The 24,291-nt window shown below is 39.9% G+C and overlaps 2 protein-coding genes across 2 annotated transcripts in view; both read left to right on the top strand.

Moving 5' to 3' along the window:
* Positions 1–10,344, top strand: part of PRLR (prolactin receptor) — a 159,859-nt gene extending 149,515 nt beyond the window's left edge. Inside the window, exons 6-10 of the mRNA XM_040495216.1 lie at positions 2,149–2,318; positions 4,027–4,168; positions 5,951–6,050; positions 6,561–6,630; positions 8,288–10,344. Of these exons, the coding sequence (XP_040351150.1) occupies positions 2,149–2,318; positions 4,027–4,168; positions 5,951–6,050; positions 6,561–6,630; positions 8,288–9,310 (1,505 nt within the window). The 3' untranslated portion in view covers positions 9,311–10,344. The remainder of the gene's footprint in view (positions 1–2,148; positions 2,319–4,026; positions 4,169–5,950; positions 6,051–6,560; positions 6,631–8,287) is intronic.
* Positions 10,345–11,358: 1,014 nt separating this feature from the next.
* AGXT2 (alanine--glyoxylate aminotransferase 2) overlaps positions 11,359–24,291 on the top strand; it is a 68,711-nt gene continuing 55,778 nt past the window's right edge. Inside the window, exon 1 of the mRNA XM_040492642.1 lies at positions 11,359–11,439. Within this exon, the coding sequence (XP_040348576.1) occupies positions 11,359–11,439 (81 nt within the window). The remainder of the gene's footprint in view (positions 11,440–24,291) is intronic.

Raw genomic sequence — 24,291 nt, 5'->3', positions numbered from 1 at the left:
CGCACATCCCAAACCTGGCATGGAGAATTATTTGAGAAGGTAATAAATGAATAGAGAAAATATTACTGACCAGCAGGACTGAGATTAGGGGAAGACAAGTTGGTATCCAAGGCACCTCACTCTTAAGGAGGGATTCACAGACCTGTACTTAAAGGAACCTCAGAGTAAGTGCCTCCTTAATTTTTTGAGACAGAGTACAAAACTCACCTTTGTACTCATTTTAAAATGTTCAATCCAGTGGTATTAGTTCATTCACAGTGTTCTGCAATGACCATCACTATCTAGTTCCAGAATATTTTCACCACTCCACATGGAAACTTCATACCCATTAACCAGTTACTCTGGATTTCTCACTCTACCCCAACTCCAGAGCAATCACTAATCTGCTTTGTGTCTCTATAGATTTGCCTATTCTGGAAATTTCAAACATATGGAATCAGATAGTATATGGCCTTTTGTGTCTGGCTTCTTTCACTTAGTCTAATGTTTTCAAGATTCATCTATAGTCTAGCATATGTCAGTACTTCCTCCCCTCTTATGGCGGGAGAGTCTTCCGTTATGTGAATATTAACCCATCATCAACTGATGGATGTTTGAGTTGTTTCCACCTATTGGATGCTATGAGTAGTGTGCTATGAACACTCAGGCAGGAATTTTTGTTTGAGCACCTGCTTTCTTTTTTTTATATATGAAATTTATTGTCAAGTTGGTTTGCATACAACACCCAATGCTCATCCCAACAGGTGCCCTCCTCCATGCCCATCACCCACCATCCCCTCCCTCCCAACCCCCATCAACCCTCAGTTTGTTCTCAGTTTTTAAGAGTCTCTTAGGGTTTGCCTCCCTCCCTCTCTTTTTTTTCCCTTCCCTTCCCCCATGGTCTTCTGTTAAGTTTCTCAGGATCCACATAAGAGTGAAAACATATGGTATCTGTCTTTCTCTGTATGGCTTATTTCACTTAGCATCACACTCTCCAGTTCCATCCCCGTTGCTACAAAGGGCCATATTTCATTCTTTCTCATTGCCACGTAGTATTCCATTGTATATATAAACCACAATTTCTTTATCCATTCATCAATTGATGGACATTTAGGCTCTTTCCATAATTTGGCTATTGTTGAAAGTGCTGCTATAAACAATGGGGTACAGGTGCCCCTATGCATCAGCACTCTGTATCCCTTGGGTAAATTCCTAGCAGTGCTATTTCTGGGCCATAGGGTAGATCTATTTTTAATTTTTTGAGGAACCTCCACACTGTTTTCCAGAGTGGCTGCGCCAGTTTGCATTCCCACCAACAGTGCAAGAGGGTTCCCGTTTCTCCACATCCTCACCAGCATCTATAGTCTCCTGATTTGTTCATTTTAGCCCTTCTGACTGGCGTGAGGTGATACCTCAGTGTGGTTTTGATTTGTATTTCCCTGATGAGGAGCGACGTTAAGCATCTTTTCATGTGCCTGTTGGCCATCTGGATGTCTTCTTTAGAGAAGTGCCTATTCATGTCTTCTGCCCATTTCTTCACTGGATTATTTGTTTTTCGGGTGTGGAGTTTGGTGAGTTCTTTATAGATTTAACTAGCCCTTTGTCCGATACATCATTTGCAAATATCTTTTCCCATTCCATTGGTTGCCTTTTAGTTTTGTTGATTGTTTCCTTTGCAGTGAGCACCTGCTTTCATATCTTTTGAGTATATACCTAGGAGTGAAATTGATGACACGGTAATACTATATTTAAGTTTCTAAGTAACTTCCAGACTTTTTTGTACAATGGCTATACCATTTTACATTCCCATCAGCAATGTATGAAGGTTCCAACTTCTCTAATGTTCTTCCCAACACTTGTTATTTTTCAGTTTTTGAATTCTAGCCATTCTAGCAGGTATGAACTGCTCTCTCATTGTGGTTTTGACTTGCATTTCCCAATGACTTTTGAGCATCATTCCTGTGCTTGTTGGTCATTTGTGCCTCCTTAAATTTTACATCTTTCTTGCTTCAACCTAACCTCAGTTCTTCTTCCCAGCACCTGATACCAAATGCAAAGAGTCTCATAACCATGGTGGAGTGAAATAGTAGAGAAAGCTGCCTTTAAGTCATATAGTTCTGTGTTCGAATGCTACTTTTACTAAATATGTAGTTTCTTTCATATCTACAGTTGAACCAGACCCTCCTGTGAACCTGACTTTGGAATTAAAACAGCCAGAAGACAAAAAACCATATCTGTGGATGAAATGGTTCCCACCCACCCTGGTTGATGTAAGATCTGGTTGGCTCACACTCCAGTACGAAATTCGATTAAAACCCGAGAAAGCCACTGAGTGGGAGGTGAGTCAACTAGAAGCTTTTGGAAGGAACCAGGTCCTTGGCAAAGTTGAAGCCCTCACAGCTGAGAATAGATGATTCTTCCTCATTATTGGGCAACCATGTTGCCCTCTTGATGCTGATGTGACCTAGTCAGATGTGGAAGTGCCTTCTCCCCTCCACTGGGGTTGATGGGAACTCATCTTCATAGCTCTCTAGGGCTAGTTCCTTGCACTGAACATCCTCTTCCACCAGATTTCCAACCCACTTCCCTCAGGATATCTTAGATTAAGACACTCGTGAGTGTACCTACATGGCACTAAGTAGGAGGAAAACAACCTCAGTGTAACCACTTCATGGTCAATGGTATTTTTATTCACTTTCAAATACTTCAGTGGAAAGAAATAATACTGTAAATTATAGGCATTTTAATAGTTCACTCTAAAATATTTTTGTATATGTCTCTTTCAAAAAGGGAACATTTGATTTCACTCATATGTGGATTTAAAGAACAAAACAAATGAACAAAGAAAAAAGAGACAAACAAAACAACAGACTCTAAACTACAGAGAACAAACTGGTAGCTGCCAGAGGAGAGGTGGGTGGGACATGGGTAAAATAGAGGGAGTCAAGAGTACACTTATTGTGATGAGCACTGACTAATGTATAGAATGATTGAAACATTATATTGTACACCTGAAACTAATATAATGCTGTATGTTAAGTATGCTTAAGCTTTAAAAAAAAAGATACTCCAAACCCACTAGCAATGATAAAATTTTTAATGGGAGCATTTCCAAACATAGCCAACATAATAGGATCACACATAGAAAATTAATGAAAATTCCTTAATATCATTTAACAGCCAGTCCATATTTTAATTCCCCCCAATTGCTTCAAAATATGTCTGTAGAAGCTAGTTTGTCCAAACCGCAATCCACTCCAAGAACACACATTGTTACATCCTGGTTGTTATGTCCCTTTGGTCTCAACGTGCTCAGGAGACTGGGCCACTTGTCCCATAGAGTGTCCCACCTTTTGTATTTGTCTGATGAGTTCTCTGTGAGGTCATTTAGCTACTTTCTCTGCCCCTGTATTTCCTGTACCCAGACCATTAGATCTAAAAATCTAATTATTCAGGTGGAACAATTTTCAGCAAGAGAACTTCAGAGGTGATATTATTTGCTTCATATTGCATCATACAAGGAGATGGAAATCATCTGGTCAACCCACTGTACCTGATGCTAAAACTGACTCTGGGATTAGAGAGATGACAACCTGATCCCTTGATTGTAAATTTATGTTTCATTTGTACAATATTGTTTCAACATCCTGAAGGTCCCGTTCTCTTTCATCTAGTAGTTTTACACCAATTGGTGATCCTTAAATCAATGAAGTCATTAGGGTTTACAAAATAACAATTTTCCAGTTTTACTAAATGGTTGTCTTCCATAAAGTAGAATTTAGAAGGGGGTAGAAGATAGGAGGCAGAATATTTGCCTTTCTGACAGAGAGCTCCAAATGGAGAGACAGAAAACCCGTTACTTTTTGTGTGAGCAAAGCAAGGAGGAAAAGATGGGCTAAGAGGGTGGAATGGTGAGAACAGAGATTTCTTTAGAAAATCTAGTTCGTTGGTCTCAGTTCTCCAACAGTCAGTTATCTAGAAGGAAAGTCTATGAAGAAGCATCACACAAGTTAGAGTGACTTCCTTGTTTTCCTTGTTTCTCTATAGACTCATTTTGCTGGGCAGCAGACTCAGTTTAAGATTCTTAGCTTATATCCAGGACAGAAATACCTGGTCCAGGTTCGCTGCAAGCCAGACCATGGATTTTGGAGTGAGTGGAGCCCAGAGAGCTCCATTCAGATACCTAATGGTGAGTGTCTTGGCTCCCTTTTGCACACACTCCGAAATATTTTTTAATTATTGATTGATTGATTGATTGATTGATTGATTGATTTTTGAGACAGAGAGCACATGTGCACACAGGAAGGGGAAGGGCAGAGAGAGAGGGAGAGAGAGAATCTCAAGTAGCTCTGCACTGTCAGCATAGAACCCCACGTGGACCTCAAACTCACTAACTGCAAGATCATGACCTGAGCTGAAATCGAGAGTTGGACGCTTAACCAGCTGAGCCACCCAGGTGCCCCTACTCCAAAATATTTTTAAAACAGAAAGAATTTAGTAAATTTGCATGTAATAACAACTAACAGAGAAACTATGTTAAGCCTTAGCCAGAAAAATAAGTAGAGGTGGGTTTATCATCTCTCCATCCAATACAAAGACATTTGAAAGTGTAGCACTGCTCTCTGGGTCACTGTCAGTGAAGACCAGCTTCTAGAATAAGGCTGCAAACATAGGCTTGGAATGTCTCAGAGGGCTTCATGCTCAGTCATTCTGCCCTCCCCATCTACCCTATCCCTATAATTTGGTCAAGGTCATCATCTAGTTGTCCCCAAATTTGTAAAGTGGTATGCCATCTCAAAGGCATGAGCCCAATTTTCAGTCTGTGATGTCAGTTACATCTTGGTCTCTATGCAGAGGTACAGTATGTAAAAGGCACTCAATTCCAAGTGCCATTAACCATGGGGGCTTCTTCTCCACAACAGAATGATTCATCTTGCATTTCTAAAGTGTGTTATGGTTTATGAACCATAAACCATACCAGGGTTGGAAGGTTTGGGCCCTTCCAACCCTCTCGGGTATTCAGAGAGAATACGATTACCATCAGGAATTAAAAGTGAGGAAACTGAAGCTCAGTGAGGTTAAAGTCTTACTCAGAACCACGTGACAAAGCCTACCTCTACTGACAACTTGCCTGGCCAAAGTATCAGGGCTTGCATTGGCTTGGCATACTGGAAAGAACACTGAACTGTGGGTCATCAGATTCACACATGCATCTCATTCAGCCCTCTCTCTTATTAAATAAATAAAAGCACCGGGTTTGGAAGCAGAAGGCCTGAGTTGCAATCCCGACTACAATTTTATAGTTTACATGCTCATGGGGATAATCACTCTTCCAGCCTCCGTGTTGTCATCTTTACATACAAGACAATGTATGTAAAAAGCTTAACACCATGGATGGCTTTAGTAAGAACTTAGTAAGTGACAGCCTTTATTATTATTACTGCAACAGATCATGTGACCTTGAATTTCCTCTTTAAGGATCAAATAAAATAATATGTAAAGGGATTTTGAAGTTTATAGAGTACTGTGAAATATACACACTATTAAAATTTAATAATAAAAATTAAACCTGTCATCGATGCTACTCTATTTGGATTGCTGTTCAAATCAAAAGAGGTGTAGGTAAGGGGAGGGGGACTCTTTTGTTTAAAACTTGTGCTTCTGGGGCGCCTGGGTGGCGCAGTCGGTTAAGCGTCCGACTTCAGCCAGGTCACGATCTCGCGGTCCGTGAGTTCGAGCCCTGCGTCAGGCTCTGGGCTGATGGCTCGGAGCCTGGAGCCTGTTTCCGATTCTGTGTCTCCCTCTCTCTCTGCCCCTCCCCTGTTCATGCTCTGTCTCTCTCTGTCCCAAAAATAAATAAAAAAAAAAAAGTTGAAAAAAAAATTTAAAAATAAAACTTGTGCTTATTAGTTTTGTTTGTTTTTAATGATGCTTTGATGTGATCAAAGCTTTCTGACTGTTTGCTTTTTAGATGTCACCATGAAAGATACCATTGTGTGGATCTTTGTGGCTGTTCTTTCTGCTGTCATCTGTCTGATTATGGTCGTGGCAGTGGCTTTGAAAAGCCATAGGTACTTTACTGTCTATCATCCTTCCTCCCCATCATGGTTGTCAGGGATTGTGGCAAAAAATACCGTATAAAAATAGTAGAAACCTACAGATAATTCAAGCACTTCATTTAAGCCATTAGCTGCAATGTGTTCACCCACAAAAAAACCTTCTATCAGTGATAGCAAAAGTAGCAGAACGGTCTCCTTTGAAGCTGGTGCTCTTTCCATCAGACTGAGGCTCCCAGTTATGAAGTAGTAAAAATCTTCTAAGAGCAACTAAAATCAAGAGAAGCAAGAAATTCAAGTAATCCACTAATTTCAGAATCAGCATCCTCTATTAGCCAGAGCTAATTGTGATGCAAGCCCTTAAAATGATTGCCTTCACCATTGATTGTTAGTCTCATGGAGCCCCAGGAGTCTAACTCCTATCTACCATAGTCTGTAGCAGCTATTTGGAGAGGATACTAATCTTTCAAAAATCACAAAATGAGAAGGTGAGTCATCTATTCTTTTTCACAAATTATTTTATAGCATGGTGACCTGCATCCTTCCACCAGTTCCTGGGCCAAAAATAAAAGGATTTGATACTCATCTGCTGGAGGTAAGTGGCAAAAGTGGGGAATGTAGTATGACCCTCTGCTTTGCAATGATTACCTTTACACATGCACACACAATTCCCATCCGTTCAGCCTGGCCAGCTCAGTCCCTGCCCAGCGGGTCCCTGCTCTTCAGCAAGTGTGTTTACAGAAAGCTGGGTGGAGGCATGAGAGTACTTACCTTTGGGAGAGAAAGCCAAGAAAACATGAAGATACATAATAATGCTTGCTAGGCCTACCAGGTGTGTATGCTCATAAGCACAGAAATAAACATTTTGCACAATTAATCAATTAAGAAAAAGGGTAAATGTCTTACTTAATACAAAACAGGGACCCACCACCACCTCCCTTGTCATACGTGGGCTAAAGCTTTCACTCGAATGTTCTTCACATGATTGCAATATCCTGCTGTAATTGTTGTTCACTTTGAGAGCGTTCAGTCGAAACCGGATCAGTACAGTGGGCTCATGTTTGCCAGGCCCTGCCTAGACTGATTCAAGGTGGAATTAAATTCAAGTGTTTTGAATAAAAAGAGGGGTTACATCATTTTAAACTTCTGTCCAGATTGAAATATATAGTTTCAGTTGGACTCAATCTTAACACTGTTGTGCCTAAAAGCAATGATCTGCATTACATCACTTGACCCAGCCACCGTGAGACCAGCAATGCAAGAATGTGATAAGTGAGTCCCAGAGAATTTGGCCTGACTATACTCAGTTTGATTGCAAATATCGGAGAAGGAATTAGAGCCCCAGAATTTGGGCTCCTGGCCCAGTGCTCTTACCCCACTATCTAGTCTCTAGTACTGACCTTCATAGAACCAGCATGAACTTCTCAACTAAGTAAATTAACTGCTGTCTAACTTGAAATTTGACCTTATAGCCACAGAAATGGAATAATAAAATAACTACTGTTTGGGTTACAAAAAAAATTTGTTTTCACATTCTTAATCACAGTACCCTGATCTTCAAAAGAACTCCCAGATAGGTACTATTACTTCCATTTTACAGATGGAGAAAGTGAGGACCATAGAGCAGCTCATCCAAAGTCAATACCCTTTAATAAGGGATAGAGTCAAGACCTGGGCACCAGTGCCTGATCTAAGTCAAGGGATCAGGAAGAAGAGTGGGAAAGAAAAGGAAGCCAGAAGTAGAGGAAGGGGAGAAGGAGGAGAACAAAAAGGAGGAGAGGGAGGAGACCAGAACAGCAAGGAGGGATGAAAATCTGCTTACTGCTGCCAGACTCCAGAAGGTGGTGGACTTGGTTAGGAGGCCAGCAACCAGATCTCAGGGCCAGTGGGTCCCAGAGCACTGAAGCCATGCGTGAGCACTGTGGACTTCATGTTTCACAAACCTCTTATTTGTTAGGCATGTGTTTATTATTTGTGCATATACTACCTGCCAGTTGAACTCATAATCATTATGGCTTAGGGAGAAACTAAGTTAAAATCATGAATTGACTGAAAGAAAACTATGAGGTGAGTAGTAGCCCAGGAGGTGGTTATAAATAGCCTGGTACACAAACATCTAACATTTGGGAAATTCTGCTAGGCCGTTAGCACGTCCCACTTGCCCATAGTCATGACCACTGGCTTGGCTGTGATGTCGACATGGAATGTCAGGAAGCTAACGGCCATCTCTCCTTGTGTCTGTGTTTGAATAGAAGGGCAAGTCTGAAGAACTGCTGAGTGCCCTGGGGTGCCAAGACTTCCCTCCCACTTCTGACTGTGAGGACTTACTGGTGGAGTTTTTAGAAGTGGATGACAGTGAGGACCAGCAGCTGATGCCAGCCCTTTCAAAAGAACACCCGGGTCAAGATAGGAAGCCCACACCCCTGGACCCAGACAGTGACTCTGGCCGGGGCAGTTGCGACAGCCCTTCCCTTTTGTCTAAAAAGTGTGAGGAAGCCCGGGCAAATCCCTCCACATTTAACACTCCTGAGGGCATTGAGAAGCCAGAGAATCCCCAGACAAATGCTACCCGCACCTGGGACCCCCAGAGCACAAGCTTGGAAGGCAAAATCCCCTCTTTCCCTGCCAATGGATCCAAATCTTCAACATGGCCTTTACCACAGCCCCCCAGCCATCCCAGCCCCAGATCTTCTTACCACAACATTGCTGATGTGTGCAAGCTGGCCATGGGCCCAGCAGGTGCATCGGCCACTTCGTTGGACAAAACAGACACACATGCTTTAAGATCTTCAAAAAATGTTGAGACTGGAGGGGAGAAAGTGGCAGTTGAGCAGAGGGCAGTGGAAAGCTTCCATTCCAAGACTGACCAAGGCACAGCATGGCTGTTGACCCGGGAGAAAACCTCTTTGATCTCTGTGAAACCCTTGGATTATGTGGAGATTCACAAAGTTAACAAAGATGGAGCACTATCATTGCTCCCAAAACAGAAGGAGAACGGCAACCAGACAGACAAGCCCAGCACTCCTGAAACCAGTAAGGAGTATGCCAAGGTGTCCAGGGTGATGGATAACAACATCCTGGTGTTAGTGCAGGATCCGCAAGCTCAAAACCTGGCTTCATTTGAAGAACCAGCCAAGGGGGCTCCACCGCCCCTTCAACCGAATCAAGCTGAAGAAGACCTGGCCTCCTTCACGTCGGCACCAAGCAACTGTGGACTCCAGCAGGGTGGGTTGGATTACCTGGATCCCACATGTGTTATGCACTCCTTTCAGTGATAGCTTGATTAATGGAACAATTGGTTAAAATGTGACTTTTTTTCAGGTAACACTACAGAGTACAGGAAATGCACTCTCCTAGAGAATGCTCGAGAGCGTGGTTAGATTGACACTATACAGCCCACAGTTCATTCGTTTTCATGCTCCATTTTCAACCAGCTGCCTCTTTCTCCAACAGCTGATTCCAGAACAAATCGCTTTGCTTCCTGTGATTTGTACATTTACTTTTTGCTATTAGTTATAAAATTATGTGTTCAATGAAATAAAATTGCATCGTTTAGTATTCTCGAGGGACAGTACCGACACGTGTATCCTCTGGAAGAGACTTTCACGGTTTGGTGTGTGACAAAAGGAAATGAGAGAGTCACGGTTGTTTACCACAGGAAGATGACAGGTGTGAGAGACAAATGCCATGAAAACCACTTTTGAAAACCAACGAACCTTTGCTTGACCTTTGTTTGACCTTTACTTGACCTTTGCACTCCTCTCTCATTTTATTAGGATGAACCAAACACATTTAAAGAAAATGCATTCCAGAACACCTGACAAATTGTTTACATCAGTTCCTATCACCTTAGTGATACATTGCCAATATGCAAGCCAAAATGATGCCTCCAATTTTTTCTTAAAATGGTTTGAATTTATTAAGCGTGGGTTTTCCCCCCTAAATTGTATTTTATCCTAAAGCCTCTAGAGAATATAGTTTTGGAAAATGGAATTTTCTTACATTACAGGTAAATGAGTTTCGTGTGGTAAATTCTTCTAAAATGTTTTCCTGTTTCATTTCAGCACACGAGATAATTTATTAAACCCCCTAGTCTTCTGTTAGGTAAAAAAAAAAAAAAAAAAAAAAAAAATCCGGAAGACTAACGTTAATTTAAAAGATAATCACAGCAGGATGCTAATGGAAATACTGCCTTACTGTACATATGAATTCTACTTTAATAGAAACCCATAAGTTTCACAATGTATTTTTGGAGACTATTTTTCTATCACTTAGGTAAAATAAAAGACTATTTTCTATCTTCCCAGTACAACTGTTTACGTATTTAATGCGTACAGTATTTTCTGCTATGAGGTTATAATGAGTATTTGCAGTACATAGTAGTATATGCAGTCCCTGTTTGTGGAGGAAAATGCCATCCCAACCCAAAGTGCATTGAAGATTACGAAGTGAATGATTTTTTTTTTTAATTTTTTTTAACATTTATTTATTTCTGAGACAGAGAGAGAGAGAGACAGGGCATGAACGGGGGAGGGGCAGAGAGAGAGGGAGACACAGAATCGGAAGCAGGCTCCAGGCTCCGAGCCATCAGACCAGAGCCCGACGCGGGGCTCGAACTCACGGACCGCAAGATCGTGACCTGGCTGAAGTCAGACGCTTAACCGACTGCGCCACCCAGGCGCCCCTACGAAGTGAATGATTAAATTCAGTTTCCAGCATAGTATGGTGTAGTTTATCTGATTCGTTTTTTATCTCCATGACACTTGAAACAGTCGCCAGCCTAGAGTTTTAGGGAGGGCTTTCCACAGACCATAAATTACTTCTGTGATTTAGGGCTTGTCTGGGCTTTCTGCTCTTCTCTGGGTGAATATTCATAAAACCACCATGAAAAGGTGAGTGGTGACCTCTCACGTACTGTTTTAGAGAGAGAGTTTGGTTTCGTTTGCTTCTGAGAAATCTTGGGCAGCAAAGAAAATTTAAGCAAAGCCAGAAGTTAGTATCTCTCTGAAGTAGATCCATTTGCAAAATCTTGGCAGAGGAATAAAGGTCCAGGTGTGGAAGTAAGAATCTCCAAGTCTGCTCCAGGGGCAGCCTTCCCAAGAGCAGTCCAAAGCCTGGCCCTCCATTTTGAAGAGAGCATTCATGACTCATCAAAAAGCCTCCCTCTGTTTTTCATTTCACCTGCTGGCGGACCCATTCTCTGTTCACTCACTAGCTGGATATAGTCAATTTGAGCTCACCTCTATGAGTTCAGTATCCCACCCCAGCAACCCCATGCTCACTGGAAGTGGACTCTGAGGTGGCCGGATGTTCGAAAGTGAACATGTCGCTAGCTTCCAGAATTGCAAAAGTAAATAGATCTGAGTTCCTCTTCTCCCAGTATAGAATAACAAGAAGAGCGAAGGTATCCTGTGGGAAAGTTGCCCGTGTGCATTCAGTCCTCTAGGTCCTTGCTACTCAAAGTATGCTTGGAGGACCAGCTAAATCAGCATCTCACCTGGGCACTGCTCGGAAATGCAGAATCTCGGCTCCTCTGCCCCAGACCTACAGAATCAGAATCTGCCCTTTACTAAGATCTCAGATGATTCACGTGCACAATGAAGTTTGAGAAGCACTGCCCTAGGTCACCATTTCCACTAAAGGTTATATTAGTGCATAGAAACAATCCTCTCTTGGAAATACAGGTCAAGTCTAAATTGCACTGAATGACACTGTTCATAAGGAGAAGGCATACTTTTTGAAAAATCCATTTGGGGGTTAAATTTACATAATGATAGAGAACGACTTGCAAAGTACACACAACTCTAAAAAGGGCATGGGAATAGGGGCGCCTGGGTGGCTCTGTTGGTTAAGCGTCCAACTTCAGCTCAGATCGTGATCTCACCATTCATGAGTCCGAGCCCTGCATGAGGCTCTGTGCTGACAGCTCAGAGCCTGGAGCCTGCTTCGGATTCTGTGTCTCCCTCTCTCTCTGCCCCTCCCCCTCTCATGGACGCTCTCTCCTCTCTCTCTCTCAAAAATAAACATTTTTTACAAAGTGTTAAAAAAAAAAAAAAAGAGGGCCAGGGAATATATTCCACCTGGGAAGCACTCTGCCAAAGACTCTGCCCTTCAAACCTAGTCCAGACCAAACTTTTCACAAAATAGTCCCTCCTTCTCTAAACTGTGTATCATGAGTCTGATAGTTTGAAAATTCAAAACTGATCTGTTTTGACATACGATTCAGCGTGTGTGAAGAAAAAAATGTTACGGTTAAAGTCTCCACTTGAATTAAATCCCTAAAATACCCCAATTAGCCACTCATTAAGTAAAGCCAAGGTTACAATTCTCTGGTCAATTAACACTCTATTTAACTAAGTTCCTTTTTTTTTTTTTTTTCATCTTGTGGCATATTTTCTATCAAGGAGACAGCCAATGCAATGGAAGGATGCAGAATGGGGGGGGGGGGGTCTTGTCCTAATTAGGTTGCCTTAGATGGAACAATTCCCTATTCTGGGCCTCAGTTTCCTCTGAAGGACATGTTGGGCAAACAGTCTCTAATATCCTCTTAAACTCTGGCTTCTTGATTCCATGACTCACTGAATACTTTCCAGCAAGATAATTTAACCAACGCCTTGATCTTAAGTAAGCCACCAAACAATCACCCTTCATCATAGAAATATAAGTACTCTTCAGTGATGTGCTTTTTTCATTTCCACTTTTAAATCATCAGTTGCAGGCAGACTTAACATATTGCACACACGTTATAAATTATGTAGGTACAGAATCGTAGTCTAAGATAATGTGCAAATATATGTGAGAGAAGAAGCATGAGATTTTTTTAAAGACATATTGAATGAGGCTCTAATTTAAAAAAAAAAATCTTTTACAGAATCAAACTATGCTTATTTTTTGCTGAGTCTAGCAGCCCCAAATCTCTTTTCTTATATCTGACTGCTGATTTTTTTTTCCTTTCTGATGAACTATAAACCACTACTGCGAGGTTGGTTTAAAGAGCCATACGCTCTGAATTATAAAAAGTCATATTTTTGTAAAACAAACACCTAAATATTCAAGTTACAAAACACATGGAGACAGGTTAGTCAATGCGTGTGTTTTGGAAGCTTATAACCCAAACTCCAAAATGTGCTCTCGTCAGTTTTTTTTTTTTTTTAATTTTCAACGTTTATTTATTTTTGGGACAGAGAGAGAGAGACAGAGCATGAACGGGGGAGGGGCAGAGAGAGAGGGAGACACAGAATCGGAAACAGGCTCCAGGCTCTGAGCCATCAGCCCAGAGCCCGACACGGGGCTCGAACTCACGGACCACAAGATCGTGACCTGGCTGAAGTCGGACGTTTAACCGACTGCGCCACCCAGGCGCCCCTGCTCTTGTCAGTTTTAATGAACGGGTTTAAAGCATCTCAATGTGAGCACAGTTATTATCAGGGACAGCTGCGTCCCTGTCCATTCTCCTAAGTGCCTAAGACCAATCCTGGTAGGCGGGTATGTACTAAAAACTTGCTTTCACTGGTTTGGTCCAAAGTGGGTCAATCCCTTACCACCTGTATGAGGTGAAAGGGTTTGACCCTTGTCCCGTAGGACCCAACTGAATTGGAGAATCCTGTGAGTTAACTCCAGGATGCAATTTGGCTGTGGGGAAATCTGGCTCTTTCTTGAGGTTCTCCACCACTGTGGTCACTTGCAGAAAGTCCTGCCTTTATTCATTTCCCTATCTCCTTAGTGTAGACAAGAAAGAAACAGATTTGTACATATTTTACAAAGTGCCTTTCTTTACTTTTATTTTTAAAAAATTTGTTTTCTTTTTGCAAGAAAAGTGTATTGATTGGAAAGTAAATTTTACTTGTTTTCTGTAAATAACTGGAGAAACCAGAAAGGGAATGACAGAATGGTCTAAGGTCCAACCAGTAACTGGTGGATTTAATTTATTGCTTAACTGAATTACCACAGAGCTGATGTGAATAGTGCAACTTAACTTTGTCTGATAAGAAAGTGACTCTGGCTAGGATTGGGGGATATGCCTGCCACCCTGTGATTTAATACTCTTCAATTTAAAAATATATTGAGGGCGTTTGGATGGCTCAGTCAGTTAAGCATCTGACTCTTGATTTTGGCTCAGGTTATGATCTCACAGCTTTTGGGTTCGAGCCCCACATGGGGCCCTGTACTGACAGTGGGGAGGCTGCTTGGGATTCTCTCTCCCTCTGTCTCTGCCCCTCCCTCGCTTGCACGTGCATTCTCTCTCTCCCTATCTCTCAAATAAATATTTTGAAAATAATAAAATACTAATAATAAGAAAATTAAAACATGTTGATATGCTTTTGAACGGCTTTGAATTGCATGCCTGGGCCTGAAAAGGACAATGCATGCAGTGGAAACTTGCACACATGCAAGAAAATGTAAATGACTCTGGATTACCATCCCCGGTGTTGCTAACGTGCATTTGTCATTGATGAAAGCCTCATGTGTACTTCAGTGAACGAATTCCTTGTTCTGCCTGTTTGGCTTAAGCACAATAGTATTGTTGCTGGAGTAGTGTGGGCGGAGCACCCAATTTCCAGGTCTAGGCCACCTTGCTACCACTAAACAGGCTATGTGACCTTTTGCAAGTCCTTTAAACTCTAGCCATCAATTTCCTGTTAAATAATCAAATAGAAATTCTCTCCCTAGGCTTGTGTATTTCAGTTGGTGATTTTTGGTCTGAGACCATCATGGTATCTATTCCAATGAAAGGAGAAAAATAGAAAATAGGACATTTCCAGAGGTTTAGGCATCTCAGGATTCCACAAAATGCCAGCCATAGCCTGCTAAATGCAAATTTTACTGGACAAAGTAAATCTGTAATCTTTTCGGTGTTCTGAGTTTATAGCTAAGAGATATCCATAATTCACAACACCATATGCCTGCCACTGTCTTGTCCACCTCCATTCCTCTGATTTATGCTCTGATCTCAAGAAGCACTGAGACATGTAAAGTGGACAGACATATCCTGTTTATGCGGCTGTGATCAGTGAATGGAGAGACCCTTAGATCATTGTATTCTATTCGTTAACTTTTTACCTGGTCCTGATTAAATAAAAAAACGACAGTGCACCCTAAAAACCTTTAGGTAGTGAAGTAGTAATATGAAAAATAACCTTTACGAGTTCTGTTAAATTATGCCTCACCTGGATAAACTTCAAAATACAGTCTGAGTTAAAAAAAAAAATACAGTCTGAGTTTTTCCTTGCAAATTTCAGATCCTGGAGAAAATAAACCCTGTAATTATGTTATCTGAAATCAAAACTCTCTATGGCAAAGATACCTCTGAAAAATAATTTGTTTTCCAACATTTCTGATAAGATGATTTTGAACTTTTAAAAGTAACTACCCCCCCCCTTCTTGTCCTACTGTCCTTCCTTCAAAGCTGCTTATTGTTTAGAAATGAAAGATATCACATCTAATGCTTTGACTGTTTTTCAGTAGCATATTTGATATACTTGTCATGTGACATTCCTGAATTTAAAATAACTGTTATATTATTTTATATTATATTGCTTTATGTGGTTCAAAACTGTATGATGCATTGAAATATATACTCCTTATATTGTGAAACTCATCATGTAATACAGATGAAAATAATTATATAATGACTTATAATCTATCCTTATGTATTTCAATATGATGGTGTCTGTAAAACAAAACTGAAAAAAATGTAATCATATATTTCTGTTGAGACTGTGAATGTACTAATTTTTTTCTTAAGCTTTGTCTGGAATTAGTATCATATGCCATTGTACAGCTGGTCTGGGGTGTTAAGTGTTTAGAGTCCAATTCAAACCCTTTAAAAGTCAACCCTCAGCTTTGCTTCATGTGACTCCTGATAACTTCTTGAGTGTTATTTGCATCATGAGGCTTGCTTTTGTGTTTGATTATTCATTTTAAACAATTTAAACAGTTTCATGTGGAAACCACAGCAATCTAGAGCCAGAATGTTGTGTGATCTGTGTCTTATGTAAAGCCATATTGAAGCAAAGACTATATGATAGTAAAAGGTTCCATATTTTCAAGGCTATCACTACCTCCACTTTTTCTCTTTCCCTAGAAAATACCAAGCAAAACTCTTCAACATGAGGTGGGAAATTCAAAGTGATTGTTACAAGAGTTGCTGGGGGGTTGTTTGGGCTTGATTTTTTTATAGGAAAATATACCTTCTAAATTCACCACTTTGTAGTTTTAGGCTAGGTTTTCGCAATAACCATTTTTACATTTTATAAAAACTGGCTGGCAAATGAAGACTGAAAAGAATATTTAGTAAGTCCCCAGATGAAAAACCAACAAAACCATAGAGTGCAGATTTTTTCCTAACAATGAGTCACCTCCAGATGGTTACCCTAAGCCATGGTGATGATATTTTTCACAATTTTATTTTCCTAATGCCCCTAGAAATAAATGTTGTCCTTATTTGATTTTAGCCATCAAATATATTATGGTATGGGAAAAGTCAGCCATATATCAGAAATAGTCTTCTTTTTATTTAAAAACATTTCTTGATGTACTTATTGTAATGACTACTTTTTTGTCTTTTTAGCCTTAAAGAATTATAGAGAACTATAGGCTGACTGGTCTTGCATTTTTAATTCTGTAAATCTTTGGTTATTGCACACTGTACTTCCTGTTTTCATGGATTTATTCATTTGCCTCCTTTTATTTTGAAGGAATAACATGCACAGTTAAATCCTTGTCAGTAGTGTGGGAGATTATGCTGCTATTGTCATAATATTTTCATTTTTTCTGCACGCCAAAAATAATGCTTGCCAAACAAAATCTTAGACATCCCAGCATAATATGGTCATTATATTTATATTCCTGTTATTGACAATACCTAGTTCAGTGCCTGGGTCAATAAATGTTTATTTCCCTTGCCTACCCTTCCTTTATTTTTATTTGACATGGAAATAAGCAGAATAATATGTGCGTGTCTGAAGCAAATTTCTTGAAGCATTTTTGCTGCTTAAGGGATCTATAATCTGGAAATTGTTGGTATAAATTGGACCAAAACAATTTTCCTCCTTTATCCTTATCCTTCCATACGATTGCAAAACATAATTTCCTTCCTTCATCCCATCACTTTCACATGAGAACCTGATAAAAATAGAGCAACACAGAATGAGGAACGTGGGGATCAAACCAGAGAAGCTCATTTAAATATTGTGAAATAAACGAGAGACCAAACCATTTTTTTTAAGAATGGGATCCTTTTGAATGGTATGATTCGTCCACATTACTAACATCGTTTTGGACAAAATCCATTGGATTAAATGTAAAATGATGACCTTTTTATTTTTCACGGATCTATATCAAAAATCTTCACCTACTGTTCATGCTTGTGTTAACAATAATGAAATAGTATGGGGGTTGGCTTTACAGATCCTTCTCTGCCTCCTAATTCTTTCACACAATGTCTCACAGGAGCAATAAGGAATTTTTTACATGAGTATCATGCTCTAAAATGACTCCCATCAAAGAACCACTGACTATCCCATGTTTAGGTTGGTGCCATCTGCCTTTAGTTCTTGGGCACACTTTTACTTCTAAACTAAAAAAATGTGGAGTGTCACTTACCAGACACAACATTCATATCATTAATAATGAGCTGGAGAAGAAATACGGAGCCAATTTCCCAAGATTACTGTTATATGTTTCCTGAAAGAAAACAAATTATATATGGTCAATTCTTGCCAGAATCACATTTGAAACCTTAACCTCACCAAACTTCCTACAACATACTAACCAAGTTTTATACATTCTAAATCTTCCCCATTTTTTTTTTAATTTTTTTTTCAACGTTTATTTATTTTCTTTGGGACAGAGAGAGACAGAGCATGAATGGAGGAGGGGCAGAGAGAGAGGGAGACACAGAATCGGAAACAGGCTCCAGGCTCTGAGCCATCAGCCCAGAGCCCGACGCGGGGCTGGAACTCATGGACCGCAAGATCGTGACCTGGCTGAAGTTGGACGCTTAACCGACTGCGCCACCCAGGCGCCCCTAAATCTTCCCCATTTTTTACAGACTGAGAGTTACAGCTTCCATCTAGTAGCAATCTTGAAATGTTTGGGGTTGGGGGTAGGGAGGACTGGGCAAGAATATAGGAAATGGGGTTATTGAAAAGGCCCCAAAAGGGACCTCACTGGCCAGGGGAAGCATTTACCTCTGAGAGTCCCTCCAAACCACACAGGTGAGACTGAACCCATTCTTGGTATTGGAAAAGTACATTCTACTTTGGAGGTCTTGACACCCGTATTGGAATTCTTTTATCTACAACCTCTCCTACCCACCGTGCCGCATCCCCTGACTTCTGCTGGCCACACAAGTATTAACCATTTTCCTCTTTTTATGACCAGGTTCACATAAAACTTAGGCTGACAAATGGACTTGAAGCGCAAATATTATTGCGAATGTGACAAATTTTTTTTAGAAAAGGCTAGAAGATATCAGTCAAATAAAACACCGTGTGGCTGTTGGTGGGTGAACACTGGTTTAAGAAAAGGGAGCTTGGGAATTTTTATTACTATGTTGATAAATGTGTTTGAAAGAATTTGTAAATGTCACAGGGACTTTGTAAGGTGACACGCACTCACTCCATAAATTATTAAACATTACAAGATGAGCTTAGATGATACTTGCTAGTAGCTTTACTTTATTGGATCAGTTTTGAGATTGTTAGTGAGCTTTGGAAACTTTTGATGTTTTTTTTCTATCTTCAGAGCAATTCCTTTGGCAGTGGGAACCATGCTTAGTTTAAACGGAATCAATAAATTACTTCCTGAACAATGGTTTTGGAGGGTCTTTTTATATACATGTGAAGCGTGTTTTTTTATAAAAATACAACTTTGACAACGTTTTTCTTTGCTTCAACAAACTTTATTAGGACATGTTTTTTTAAGAGAAGAAGGAAATGGCATGCAAGGCCCTTCTAGAGATAAAACACATACAGATGCTGAAATATTTGTCTTAGAACACTGTTCAAAGGCATTTTTCAGGCATGCCCTTTATGCTTGTCTTTCAACACTTTCTCTGTTTTGTTTTTGTTTTGTTTTGTTGTCACTAAATCTAAATCAAAACGGACATCTTGCTCCCAACTCAGCTAACTACTACTCCTTCCCTTTACACTGCCCTCAAGTTCCCCTAGTTGTCATCCATTTGCCAGCTGGGAACCTAAAAAATGCAAATAGGCTTGGAAGCTCGCAGAAGTTCCTTGGGCCTTCTAGGAACAACCAAGAAACACCCAAAAACAGAGTTCCCAAATCTGATATATGATCAGCTTTCCCAAATGAAGCATGAACCACAAATCTCAGTGCCAAATATCCAAATTTTCTTTTGTTTGATTCTTCCTACTTCGAGTTATCCTATGTCTTCACTTAAAACTTCAGTTGCAATTTAATCTTCTGTTTTTCATCTCATATTTGTTGCATAAAACATTTCACACGTGCTTGAAAATTCCAGAGGGTGGAAAGTCTTTGTTATCAAAAAGAGTCTTTGATTTACCAACACCCAAATTTCACAAATACTAACATTTTACCAGATCTGTTCCATACCTTAAAAAAAAAAAAAGAGGTAAAACATCACAGATGCAGTAGTTCATATCTTAATAATCAAATTCTCTCCCTCTTTCCAGTGGCAACTACATTCCTACAGATGTCTATCCTGTCTGGCATGTTATATATACACCCATAGAAATATATATATATTATTGTGGGTGCCTATGAATTATTTTACACAGGTAATAACATATGCCGTATGCATGTTGATTTTTTTCTTTCAGCATTGGGTTTTTGAAATCCAAATAGCTCCAGTTTATTGGATATATACACAGGGTTTTTTTGTTAATCCCTCTATTAATCAACTTTTCATTTCCACTATTATAAACGGCCATGTAAGAACGCATAAGAGACTCTTGAAAACTGAGAACAAACTGAGGGTTGATGGGGGTGGGAGGAAGGGGAGGGTGGGTGATGGGTATTGAGGAGGGCACCTTTTGGGATGAGCACTGGGTGTTGTATGGAAACCAATTTGACAATAAACTTCATATATTGAAAAAAAATAAAAAATAAAAAATAAATAAATAAATAAAATAAATGGCCATGTAAGAACATTTTATGCAGGCTTCATTTTTTTAAGTATTTGCCATATTTTCTCTAGGATATACCTCTAGGAGTGTCAGTGTTGGGTCACATGGAACACACACCTTAACGTTTTCTCACACTTGACAAATTGTTCTCCAAAGCAGCTGGGCCAATAAATATCCCATCAGCAGTGCAGGAGATTCCATTTTTTCCTTAATCATTACCTGAGGTTGTCAGACATTTTAATTTTTGACAACTTGATGGGCAATAAAGGATACATTGTTGCTGTTTTAACTTTCACTGTCCTAATGAATTCCCTCAGTATCTGAATAACTCATCCTCTACCTGCTTATCTTTTATGCCATCTTTTGTCATCTGCTCAGTTTCTCCTTATGTCTGTCTCCATATGTCTGCATCTGGACCTCTACTCTGCGTCAGTGGTCGGTTGATCTATCCCTGCCTTGATGTTCCCTGTCTTATTACTCTAGTTTTATGCAATCCTGTTATCAGGGAAATTAATTCCTACACTTCTCTCTCTTCTTCAGAACTATTCTGGCTATGCTCTTGGCCATTTATTCATTATGTGAATTTTGAGATAAGCCTATCAACTTTTTTTAAAAAATTGTGCCGGGAATTAGATTTTGTTCATTGAATTTATGTGTTAATTCTGGGAGAAATTACATCTTTATAATATTGTGTCCTAATGATGAACATGGTTTATCATTTCATTTACTTTGGTCTTCAGTAACACTTTATCCTATCCTTTTAAATGTCTGCATGCGTTTTAGTTGATCCATTCCTAGACACCATATAACTTTTGTTGCTATTGTAAATGGTATCTTTTTAAAAATTATTGTATTCTGGGGCGCCTGGGTGGCACAGTCGGTTAAGCGTCCGACTTCAGCCAGGTCACCATCTCGCGGTCCGTGGGTTCGAGCCCCGCGTCAGGCTCTGGGCTGATGGCTCAGAGCCTGGAGCCTGTTTCCGATTCTGTGTCTCCCTCTCTCTCTGCCCCTCCCCCGTTCATGCTCTGTCTCTCTCTGTCCCAAAAATAAATAAACGTTGAAAAAAATTTTTTTAAATAAATAAATAAATAAAAATTATTGTATTCTGAGAAGTTGTTGTTTATATATAGAAACCACAGATTTTTAAATATTGATTCTGTATCCTGAAACCTCATTGAACTCTAATCTATTAGTTCTGGTAATTTGTACTTTTTCTTGGATTTTCCACTTTTATTTATATCATCGGAATGACACAACTTTGTTTCTTCTTTCCGTCTTTATACCTCTCATATGTTTTTCTTGGTCTGTTTCTTGGAGTTGGATTTCCAGTACAATATTGATTATAGTGGATATTCTTTCTTATTCCTGACTTTATTTTTTATTTTTTAAAAAATTTTTTTTCAACGTTTATTTATTTTTGTGACAGAGAGAGACAGAGCATGAACGGGGGAGGGGCAGAGAGAGAGGGAGACACAGAATCGGAAACAGGCTCCAGGCTCTGAGCCATCAGCCCAGTGCCTGAAGCGGGGCTCGAACTCACGGACCGCGAGATCGTAACCTGGCTGAAGTCTGACGCTTAACCGACTGCGCCACCCAGGCGCCCCTATTCCTGACTTTAAAGAGAATTTTACTAAAAGTTTGCCATTAAGTATAGGGTTTCCTGTGTATTTTTGCAGACACCCTTAGATATATTAAGGAAATTCCTTTCTATTCCTAATTTGCTAATAATTCCATATCTTGAATGGGTGTTAACACATCTACATCTACTGATACCAATTTTTTTTTCTACATCTACTGATACAAAAATGTGGCTTTCCTCCTTTACTCAGTTAATATACAAATTATTGCAGAGAATTAATTTGGAGAAAATTCTTTAAAGTCAAATTACTCTCACATTCTTGGAGTGAATTCTACTTCATCATGGTATATTTTTACAAAGCGTGCTTCATTCATTTCATCTCTTTTGCTGCTTGAGATATAATTTTCTGAGGTGATTTATAAGTAAGTCAAAATCTTCTAGGGTTATAGAAATTCCTCTTTCTCCCTAGATGTCCATCCACTGATGGATGGATAAAGAACACACACACACACACACACACACACACACAAAATGGAGTATTACTCAGACATCAAAGAGAGTGAAATCTTGCCATTTGCAGCAACCTGGATGGAACTAGAGTATGTTATGCTAAGTGAAATAAGTCAGAGAAAGACGAATACCATATTATCTCACTCACATGTGGAATTTAAGAAACAAAACAGATGAACATAAGGGAAGGAAAGGAAAAATAAAATAAGATAAAAACAGAGAGGGAGATAAACCATAAGAGACTCTTAACTATGGAGAACAAACTGAAGGTTTCTGGAGGAGGGGAGGGGCATGGGGGATGGGCTAAATAGGTGATGGGCATTAAGGAGGGCACTTGTTATGAGCACTGAGTTCTGTATGTAAGTGATGAATCACTAAATTCTGCTCCTGAAACCAATACTACGCTGTATGTTAACTAACTTGATTTTAAATAAAATTTTAGAAGAAAATCTTTGTAATTTTATCAGTTTTTGTTTTGAGGGTATATTATTAGGTCTATGCAGACTTAAATATTCAATCTTCCTAATGAATTATCTCTTGCATTGTTAAGTATGATATCCTTTATCCTGAATGATTCTTTGTCTCCTTTTTTGATATTAATATTGTTCCACTAGCTTTCTTTCCACTGGTTAATTCTCTGGTGGGTTTCTTTCAATTTTCTTACTTTCATTTGACCCATGTCACTATGTTTTAAGGGCATCTCTATGAACAGCACATAGGTAAATTTTGTTTTCCCATGTTATTTGAGAACTTTTTCCTTTAGGGGATAAGACAGTTCCTTTCGCTCTTGCAATGCACCCTTCCTTCGTTTTTATTTTGCAATGTGAATCAATTTGCCATTTGCAATTTAATCAGTCAATTTTGTAATAATAATGATAAGAACGGGAGGTAAATAAAAGGTCTTAGTTAGATAATGCACTGTATCTGAGGGCTTAAGTTTAAGTAGGGGTGGCTCTTCTCCCAGTTCAGGAACGGCCACCGTCACAGCGAACCAAATTCCAGCTGCAGCTGGAAGAGACTCTTGCTCTAGTTGTGACTTTCAAGGGAATGAACAATCTGAGAAGTCCAGTCGCTAAGTGGCCTATGCAAAAAAATGAGAAAATACAAACTGTCTTCCATACACATTTTACCAAAAAGAGATTAATTTGGATGCTCAAGAGCCTCCTTGTAAATACGAATCTTCCTCAATTATCTGTCAATCACTTGACCATCCCCATTACTGAGCAACGCTTGATGAGCATTGTGCCTGGCACTATTTCGGGATACAGGAAGCGTTGTAAGTGTTCTCTCTGCCCTCTTGGGCGGTACAGTCTAGGTGGGCAGGCTGGGGTAATCACAGTGTGTCCAGCTCTCCAGACTGACTTCGAAAAAATATTAAGCCTCAGGGGGCGTGGGTGGCTTAGCCGGTTAGGTGACCCACTCTTGATTTCAGCTCAGGTCATGATCTCGCAGTTCCTGAGTTTGAGCCCTGTGTTGGGCTCTGTGCTGACAGTGCAGAGCCTCCCTGGGATTCTGTTTTCCACTCTCTCTGCCTCTCTCTCTCTCTGTCTCTCTCAAAATAAATAAATAAGCATTAAATAAAAATTAAATAGGGGAGCCTGGGTGGTTCAATTGGCTGAGTGTCTGACTTCAGCTCAGGTCATGATCTCACAGTTTGTGAGTTCAAGCCCCCCGATGGGCTCTGTGCTACAGCTCAGAGCCTGGAGCCCGCTTTGAATTCTGTGCCTCCTTCTCTCTCACTCTGCCCCTCCCTTGTTTGTACTCTGGCTCTCTCTGTCTCTCAAAAACAAATAAATTTCACATTTTTTAAATTAAAAAAAATAAATGATTGAATTTAAAAAAATACGAAGTCTAATAATTCCAAATGAACTTGGTCCAAAGAGTTCTTCCTCCTAAATAAGTTAAAGACTTGGACTCTGTACCATTTTTCAAGAAAATCAGCGTTGCATGAAACTCTAAGGGTCACAGTATGTGAGCACATCTCCACGCAGCTATTCTCCTCGAACACAACCATCTCTTTTCCTTCATTCCGAGCATTCTGAACATGCCGTCACGA

Source organism: Herpailurus yagouaroundi, unplaced genomic scaffold (assembly GCF_014898765.1).
Source record: "Herpailurus yagouaroundi ecotype Mexico unplaced genomic scaffold, PumYag 29, whole genome shotgun sequence".
Taxonomy (NCBI): domain Eukaryota; kingdom Metazoa; phylum Chordata; class Mammalia; order Carnivora; family Felidae; genus Herpailurus; species Herpailurus yagouaroundi.
This window is presented reverse-complemented; position numbering and strand designations above follow the sequence as displayed.